Source organism: Pseudorasbora parva, chromosome 13 (assembly GCF_024679245.1).
Source record: "Pseudorasbora parva isolate DD20220531a chromosome 13, ASM2467924v1, whole genome shotgun sequence".
In the NCBI taxonomy this organism is placed as follows: Eukaryota; Metazoa; Chordata; class Actinopteri; order Cypriniformes; family Gobionidae; genus Pseudorasbora; species Pseudorasbora parva.
Genome location: NC_090184.1, coordinates 430,710 through 440,046, shown reverse-complemented (window position 1 = coordinate 440,046; position 9,337 = coordinate 430,710). Strand labels below are relative to the sequence as shown.

Below are 9,337 nucleotides of genomic sequence, written 5' to 3'. Positions count from 1 at the left end.
GGTCTCAGATGGACATAACTGGTTTCAGATGGACATAGCTGGTCTTAACTGGTTGCAGATGGACATAGCTGGTCTTAACTGGTTGCAGATGGACATAACTGATTTCAGATGGACATAGCTGGTCTTAACTGGTCTCAGATGGACATAGCTGGTCTTAACTGGTCTCAGATGGACATAACTGGTCTTAACTGATTTCAGATGGACATAGCTGGTCTTAACTGGTCTCAGATGGACATAGCTGGTCTTAACTGGTCTCAGATGGACATAACTGGTTTCAGATGGACATAGCTGGTCTTAACTGGTCTCAGATGGACATAGCTGGTCTTAACTGGTCTCAGATGGACATAGCTAGTCTTAACTGGTTTCAGATGGACATAGCTGGTCTTACCTGGTTTCAGATGGACATAGCTGGTCTTAACTGGTCTCAGATGGACATAGCTGGTCTTAACTGGTTTCAGATGGACATAGCTGGTCTTAACTGGTTTCAGATGGACATAGCTGGTTTCAGATGGACATAGCTGGTCTTAAATGGTCTCAGATGGACATAGCTGGTCTTAACTAGTCTCAGATGGACATAGCTGGTCTTAACTGGTTTCAGATGGACATAGCTGGTCTTAACTGGTTTCAGATGGACATAGCTGGTCTTAACTGGTCTCAGATGGACATAACTGGTTTCAGATGGACATAGCTGGTCTTAACTGGTCTCAGATGGACATAGCTGGTCTTAACTGGTTTCAGATGGACATAGCTGGTCTTAACTGGTTTCAGATGGACATAGCTGGTTTCAGATGGACATAGCTGGTCTTAAATGGTCTCAGATGGACATAGCTGGTCTTAACTAGTCTCAGATGGACATAGCTGGTCTTAACTGGTCTCAGATGGAAATATCTGGTCTTAACTGGTTTCAGATGGACATTGCTGGTCTTAACTGGTTTCAGGTAGACATAGGACTGCAGTTTGTCCGAGACTCTTCAGAGAAGGCTATGGTATTGTCCTGAGAGAAGGTCATAGTCACACACACACACACACTTAATAAAGATGAACACATGTCAGCTGATAGTGCAGTGGCTAAACGTGTCACGATTAATGTGTGTTTACACTTGAGTTTATTACTCATGAGGATGGGATTGTAATATGTCAGTGATGCTCTTATTTACAGCCACAACACAAAGACCACCTCATGGATGGACCCTCGGTGTCAGGAGATCCAGGCCAAACCCCTGGAGGACTGTGAAGACGATGGTAAGGCTAATACACACACACACACACCAACCTCACCTGTGTTCATCTCACAGATGCTTTAGCTTCATCATACTCATAAAGAGATGGTCAAATAAATCATATGAGCCTAATTAAAGTGATAGTTGAGCCAATAATGAGCCTGATGTTGATCTGCTGACCCCAGGGCATCCACATGTAGGTGTGTGTGTTTCTTCAGGAGAACACAAATGAAGATTTTAACTCAACCGTTGCTGTGTGTCGGTCATATAATGATGTGAATGGGGAACAATTCTATGAGAGCAAAACAAACAAACAAACAAACATGCTTAGACAACACACACACACACACCCTGCTGCTCGTGACGACACACTGATGTCTGAAGACACGAACCGATCGGTTTCTGAGAGAAACACAACAGTATTTGTGTTATTTTTCCCTCATATCAGGCGAATCTCATCTAGTGTTCCCATCCGCTATTACTGCCGTCTGATGAGGTCAAACTGGCGCGATCATAGATATATATATTATGTAGACGCCTCATTCAACCGATCTGCGCAGGCACTAATGAGGAATCTATATATATATATCTATGATCGCTTCAGTTTGACCTCATCAGACGGCAGTAATAGCGGATGGGAACACTAGATGAGATTCGTCTGATATGAGGTAAAAATAACACAAATACTGTTGTGTTTCTCTCAGAAACCGATCGGTTCGTGTCTTAAGAAATCAGTGTGTCGTCACGAGCAGCAGGGTGTGTGTGTGTGTGTGTGTTGTCTAAGCATGTTTGTTTTGCTCTCATAGAATTGTTCCCCATTCACATCATTATATGACCAACACACAGCAGCGGTTGAGTTAAAAATCTTCATTTGTGTTCTCCTGAAGAAACACACACACCGACATGTGGATGCCCTGGGGTCAGCAGATCAACATCAGGCTCATTATTGGGGGAACTAACCACTTTCCGATGTAAGTGTGTTTGCGGTGTAATCCTACTGTTGATCTTCTGACCAAATGATGTTCATCAGATATTCATACTTGTGTGTGTGTGTGTGTGTGTGTGTGTATGTTTGTCTTCCTCTGGAGAAGAGGGTGTACACACAGAAGAGCTGGACACTGATCTCGGTACGTCTGTCTTCTCACCCGCACCAGGTTTGAGCAATAAAACATCACTAGCATGAGTGTATGTGTGAGAGTGTGTGAGAGAGAGAGAGTGTGTGTGTGTGTGTGTGTGTGAGAGAGAGAGTGTGTGTGTTTGTGTGTGTGTCTGTGTGTTTGTGTGTGTGTCTTTGTGTGTGTGTGTGTGTGTGTGTGTGTGTGAGAGAGAGAGAGAATATATATATATATGTATAAGAATGTGATGTGATATACAGTACCTCTATATTTATTCAAAATAATCTAAAAATAAAAAGAGTAATCGAAGCACAATCAGATCATCGAGGTCACACACACACACACACACACACACACACACACACACACACACACACACACACACACACACACACACACACACACACACACACACACACACACACTGCCCCTAAACCTACCCATTACAGAAACATGTGCAAAAAATAGATTTAAATAAAAACATGTTTTGGCCGATTTATAAGCCTTTATAACCAGTGAGGACCAGTCAAATGTCAAACTAGTGAGTTGTTTTCATATTTTACTATATAAGTGAGGACATTTGTGCCCTCACAAGTATTTTCAAACAAGGAACACACACTCACCCACACACACACACACACTCTCTCTCTCATGTCTCTCCTGTGTGTCAGATCTACCGCCGGGCTGGGAGAAGATTGATGACCCGGTGTATGGAGTCTACTACGTGGAGTAAGTGTCACATCAATAATTACTGCAGACTTTAAGACAGTTTTTACATGGCATAAAACCTTTTCTATGCATTTGGATCACAGTTTTTACATCAACGACTTCAATGACAGTGTGTCGTCACGAGCAGCAGGGTGTGTGTGTGTGTGTTGTCTAAGCATGTTTGTTTGTTTTGCTCTCATAGAATTGTTCCCCATTCACATCATTATATGACCGACACACTTGTGTTCATTTGTGTTCTTCTGAAGAAACACACACACCTAAATGTTGGATGCCCTGGGGGTCAGCAGATAAACATAAACATTTTCATTTTTGGGTGAACTAACCCTTTAATATTAAAGGGTCATAACACACACACACATGCACTAGTGTTGGGCAGTATTAGTATATGTTGCTGAAACACGAAGCCCTTTTCACTGCAGTAAAAGAGCAGCTGCTGAGATCACAAGGCTGAGTGTGAATCGCCACTGAAGCAACATTCACTGTTCCCTTCATTATCCACTAATAATGTTCAGTTATTACAGCACTCGCACTGGTTCATCGAGATGGCAGTTTGGGGAGCGTGATGCATTCGTCCCCTTGTCATTTGGAGGAAGCCTTGGCTTTTGTCACAGGGCCAGTGCTGGAGCAGCATGTTACTGGAAGACCGTTTTGACAGATGCCTCCCTCGGTCATGGCGGCCGCTTTAGGGCCCCTGGGGGACCCAGCATTCCTCTGGCACATCACTGCCTGGAGATGCTGGCTGTCTACAGGCCTCTGAGAAGCTTTTACTGGACCTCTGCAGCCACCATGTCCTGATGCGATCCGACAACAGGGCCGTAGTATTGTATCTGAACCATCGGGGGGTCTGAGGTCTCGTCCTATATGGAGATTGGCTCATCAGATCCTCCTGTGGTCCCAGAGCAATGTACATCTATGAGGACTAGAATCAGGAGCAGATGTGCTGCTGAGGCCCAGTGGAAGTGGAGGCTTCACCCTCAGGTGGTTAAGGCCATATGCGAGAGGTTCGGCCCAATGGAAGTGGAGGCTCCATCCTCATGTGGTTAAGGCCATATGCGAGAGGATCGGCCCAGTGGAAGTGGAGGCTCCATCCTCAGGTGGTTAAGGCCATATGCGAGAGGTTCGGCCCAGTGGAAGTGGAGGCTCCACCCTCAGGTGGTTAAGGCCATATGCGAGAGGTTCAGCCCAGTGGAAGTGGAGGCTTCACCCTCAGGTGGTTAAGGCCATATGCGAGAGGTTCGGCCCAGTGGAAGTGGAGGCTTCACCCTCAGGTGGTTAAGGCCATATGCGAGAGGTTCGGCCCAGTGGAAGTGGAGGCTTCACCCTCAGGTGGTTAAGGCCATATGCGAGAGGTTCGGCCCAGTGGAAGTGGAGGCTTCACCCTCAGGTGGTTAAGGCCATATGCGAGAGGTTCGGCCCAATGGAAGTGGAGGCTTCAACCTCAGGTGGTTAAGGCAATATGCGAGAGGTTCGACCCAGTGGAAGTGGAGGCTCCATCCTCAGGTGGTTAAGGCAATATGCGAGAGGTTCGGCCCAGTGGAAGTGGAGGCTCCATCCTCAGGTGGTTAAGGCCATATGCGAGAGGTTCGGCCCAGTGGAAGTGGAGGCTCCATCCTCAGGTGGTTAAGGCAATATGCGAGAGTTTCGGCCCAGTGGAAGTGGAGGCTCCATCCTCAGATGGTTAAGGCAATATGCGAGACGTTCGGCCCAGTTGAAGTGGAGGCTCCATCCTCAGGTGGGTAAGGCCATATGCGAGAGGTTCGGCCCAGTTGAAGTGGACGCTTCACCCTCTGGTGGTTTAGGCCATATGCGAGAGGTTTGGCCCAGTGGAAGTGGAGGCTCCACCCTCAGGTAGTTAAGGCCATATGCGAGAGGTTCGGCCCAGTGGAAGTGGAGGCTCCATCCTCAGGTGGTTAAGGCCATATGCGAGAGGTTCGGCCCAGTGGAAGTGGAGTCTCCATCCTCAGGTGGTTAACGCCATATGCGAGAGGTTTGGCCCAGTGGAAGTGGAGGCTTCACCCTCAGGTGGTTAAGACCATATGCGAGAGGTTCGGCCCAGTGGAAGTGGAGGCTCCACCCTCAGGTGGTTAAGGCCATATGCAAGAGGTTCAGCCCAGTGGAAGTGGAGGCTCCATCCTCAGGTGGTTTAGCCCATATCCGAGAAGTTCGGCACAGTGGAAGTGGAGCCTTCACCCTCAGGTGGTTAAGGCCATATGCGAGAGGTTTGGCCCAGTGGAAGTGGAAGCTCCATCCTCAGGTGGTTAAGGCCATATGCAAGAGGTTCGGCCCAGTGGAAGTGGAAGCTCTACCCTCAGGTGGTTAAGGCCATATGCGAGAGGTTCGGCCCAGTGGAAGTGGAGGCTCCACCCTCAGGTGGTTAAGGCCATATGCGAGAAGATCGGCCTGGTGGAAGTGGATCTGTTTGGGTCTCGAGAGACATCCCACTGCCCACTGTGGTTCTCCCTCAGCTCTGCCATGATGCAGGCGTGGCTGAGGCTACATCTGTACGCTTTCCCCGATCACTCTGTTCCTGGGAGTTCTGGAACGAGTCCATCAAGAACGGCTCAGCCTAATGTTAGCAGCCCCCTGCTGGGGGGGTTCCTCTGAGGAAGGGTCTGCTCTCTCATGCTAAGGGCTCGATATATCACCCCCAGCCAGAGCTGGGGAGCTGGGTCTAACCCCTGAGGGAGAGGGCCTGTCAGCTGGTGTCGTGGAGACCCTACTCAGCTCAAGAGCTCCCTTTCTAACAGCAGGTGTTGTGGAGACCCTTCTCAGCTCCAGAGCTCCCTCCACCAGGAGACTTTACAGCCTGAGGTGGAATGTGTTCTCCAGCTGGTGTAGAGGGTGTAAGGTGGACCCAGTTACTGCTCAGTAGGCTCAGTGCTTGAGTTTCTCCAAGATCGTTTCTCTGCTGGTCTTAACCCATCCACGTTTAAGGTGTATGTGGCTCCCATTGGGGCTTCCGCTCGCCTATAGGTGATGTGCCTTTGGGGCTTTCCGCTCGCCTGTAGGTGATGGGCCTTTGGGGACGCAAACCATCTGGTTGTACAGCTCCTCCGTGGGGCTCAGAGGATTAGGCCTGGGGCTCGCTCTAGAGTTCTGACCTGGGACCTGGCAGTGGTGCACGAAGGGCTTGCTGATGCAAAGAACCTGACCCTCAAGGTAGCCTTTCTCCTTGCTATCACCTCTCTGAGGAAAGTGGAGGATCTCCAGGCTTTGGCAATCATGCCAACCTGCTTAGGTCTGCGAGGTTGCCCCAGGCAGAGTTAAAGCACTCTTGCACCCGACCCAGGCTATGTGCCCAAGGTGCCCTGTAATGTGGTCAGGTCAGTGGTTCTCCAGGCATTCCATCCCCAGCCGCAAGTGATGGCGGAAGAGGACAGACTTCACCTTCTCTGCCCGGTTCGGGCATTGAGGATTTATTTGGAGAAGTCTGCACAGTGGAGGAAGTCAGATCAGTTGTTTGTGTGTTTTGGTCCACCTAATGAAGGGCTGCCTGCTTCAAAGCAGACAATAGTAACTGGATTGTCCAGGCTATAGCCACGGCTTATTAGGTGCGCAATTTGCCTTCACCTATTGCAGTGATGGCTCATTCACCAGGGGCATGGCCTCCTCGGTGGCCCTCCTTTCTGTAGCCTCTTTGCAGGAGATCTACAAGATGGCCAGGTGGGCCACTACTTCATCAGATATAATATTCTCCCGGCGACGACAGGTGCCAGAGTGCTCGCCTCCCTGAGTTTGCCTGATTTCAGCTTCACACCAGGAGGTTGTGATTGGTGCGGCATAGAGGGTACTCGTTCCCCAAACTGCCATCTCCATGACGCAGTGCGAGTTCCCTCGAGAAGAGAACATGAGTTATATTCATAACCCGAGACGTTCTCTTGAAGGAGTGACTGAAGATGAGTGTGTGAAGTCAGACAGCTGTGTGCACATCTGTTATTGTGGTATAATGTGGGATTGAATGAGTGCAATAATGTCCATGGTTTCGGACACAAACGGCTGTCCCTTCAGATAATGGTTATAGAGGCGATTTCAGATTCAGCCCTGGAATACAGCGGAGAATTCAAACTTCACACACCGCGATGAGATTAACAACGCTCACCATATAGATCAGATTCAGAGCGGAGTGAGTGTGTGCAAGTTTATGGACACATTTCTTATACTCTAGTGCTCTAAACATGAATTAGCTGCGTATGCGCACATATTTCATCATGTCTTCTTCAAATGAAATGTAAAGGACACAACCCTGATCACAACCGTGATGACACCACAGATTATTCTGCAACAATGTAAGTTAATAAACAGACTGGCAATTCAGAGAATATGGGGCAAAAGTAACTGCTTTATTTGTTCTGTGTTAAACTGACGTGTTTGCTCAGAGATTGTAGTGCTCTTAAATGGATTTAAGATATCATTAGACCTTTTACATTTTCTTCCGCGTTTCTCCTTCGTTCTGGCTGTTTGTTGTTATATAGGATTAGATTTTTTAAATGTTTTATGTGCCCTGAACTCTTTCTCTCTGTGGTCATATTTTGATATTCATGCGTCTGTAATGAGTTTGTTGCAGGTCTGTTTTATTGGTTGTTTCCCTACAACACTATTTGGGGGGCTTTGCAAACTCTGTATTAACTAGTGTGTAATTTGTCTACAATATTCACTCATCATGACAGTAAAGTAGTGCATTCTAGTCAATCTATTGCAGTATTTCCTCTCAATCAGCAGAAAATGTGGTTAACACCTGGGCATGCATAAAAATAAAAATAAAATACCTTTATACTGCGAAATCGATATAATTTAGAAAAATACCATGATATAAATTTTTGGTCATACCGCCCGGCACTAACACACACACACACACACACACACACACACACACACACACACACACACACACACACACACACACACACACACACACACACACACACACACACACACACACACACACACACACACAGTTTGTGCCAGTCTCATGTTAATCTTGAGCATCTATAGAGTAGTGTTGATCCTTCATATCTGCCAAGAGTCTTTAGTTTATCATATTTATAAAAGACAGATACACTGAACCGATTCTTTCTGAAAACAGCCAAGCTCATGGAGGCGTGGAGTGGGCAGAGCTAAAGACACACACACACACACACACACACACACACACACACACACACACACACACACACACACACACAATCACACACAATCAGGCCTATACATCATGTATAGAGTCGGTGGGCAGCTTAACTTAATGAGGGCAGAGTTGCGAAGACTGCGAACTCTGGAAGACTGGTTGTTAAGCTTTTCTCTGAGAAAAGACCAAAGAACGGCACTGAAGTCATTCTTCAGAAGGGAAGATGTGTTCGGAGTTTACCCAGCCGGATATGGCTAAAGTTAACTCTTATCAGCTAGCTCCGCCTTCGCTTCTCCACTGCTCTGATTGGTTGAAGCGATGTCCTATTGCAGAGGGAGTCTGAAAGCCATCCGTATATCTCTCCCAATGGTGAGCTCCCGTCTCCATGTGGCTAGAGGAGTGTGTCCAGCTTGTGTTTTTAAATGTTGTCCATGTTTCTGCTGAGCCTGTTGAGCAGTGAGGCATTAGTCCCGCCTCTCCTAATGTGATGCTTTAGTCAGTCAGGCTTAATAAAGCGGGTCAGATTACATCAGGCATCATCTATTCTAGAGCACAGACTCACAGCAGAGAGATTAGAGTCAGCACGAGTCTTCCTAATCTCTCTCTCTCTCTCTCTCTCTCTCTCTCTCTCTCTCTCTCTCTCTCTCTCTCTCTCTCTCTCTCAGTCACATTAACCGTAAGACGCAGTATGAGAACCCTGTCCTGGAGGCGCGACGTAAGCAGCAGCTGGACACACAGCAGTCTCCTGAAGGCGGCCGCTACATCAGAGGTGTGTGTGTGTGTGTGTGTGTGTGTGATTGTGTGTGTGTGTGTGTGTGTGAGAGAGAGAGAATGTGTGTGTGTGTGTGTGTGTGTGTGTGTGTGTGTGTGTGTGTGTGTGTGTGTGTGTGTGTGTGTGTGAGTGTGTGTGTGAGTAAGTTTGTGTGTGTGTGTGTGCTTTAAGAGACGGGCCTGTCTGAGTGTGTGTTGTCTCTGCAGAATGGATCGAGGAACACTCGTCTGCAGGCGCGGCCATCGGCTCGTTTGTGCCCAGCCATCTGGAGACCTACAGAGACCCTCAGTGTCCATCGGCCCCTCAGGCCCCGGGGCCCAAACGTGAGACACCTTCATTAACATTCATACGATCACAGCAGCTTTATTCTCATCTAATT

The 9,337-nt window shown here is 47.8% G+C and overlaps 1 protein-coding gene across 9 annotated transcripts in view; it reads left to right on the top strand.

Moving 5' to 3' along the window:
* The window catches only part of magi1a (membrane associated guanylate kinase, WW and PDZ domain containing 1a), a 138,420-nt gene that overhangs the window by 81,076 nt on the left and 48,007 nt on the right, over positions 1–9,337 (top strand). For 5 of the 9 annotated variants that reach the window (XM_067412868.1, XM_067412869.1, XM_067412866.1 and 2 more), the window contains 5 exons: positions 1,160–1,242; positions 2,309–2,374; positions 3,007–3,064; positions 8,852–8,955; positions 9,165–9,281. In XM_067412868.1, the coding sequence (XP_067268969.1) occupies positions 1,160–1,242; positions 2,309–2,374; positions 3,007–3,064; positions 8,852–8,955; positions 9,165–9,281 (428 nt within the window). The remainder of the gene's footprint in view (positions 1–1,159; positions 1,243–2,308; positions 2,375–3,006; positions 3,065–8,851; positions 8,956–9,164; positions 9,282–9,337) is intronic. The other 4 variants (XM_067412872.1, XM_067412871.1, XM_067412867.1 and 1 more) reach the window with 3 other exon arrangements.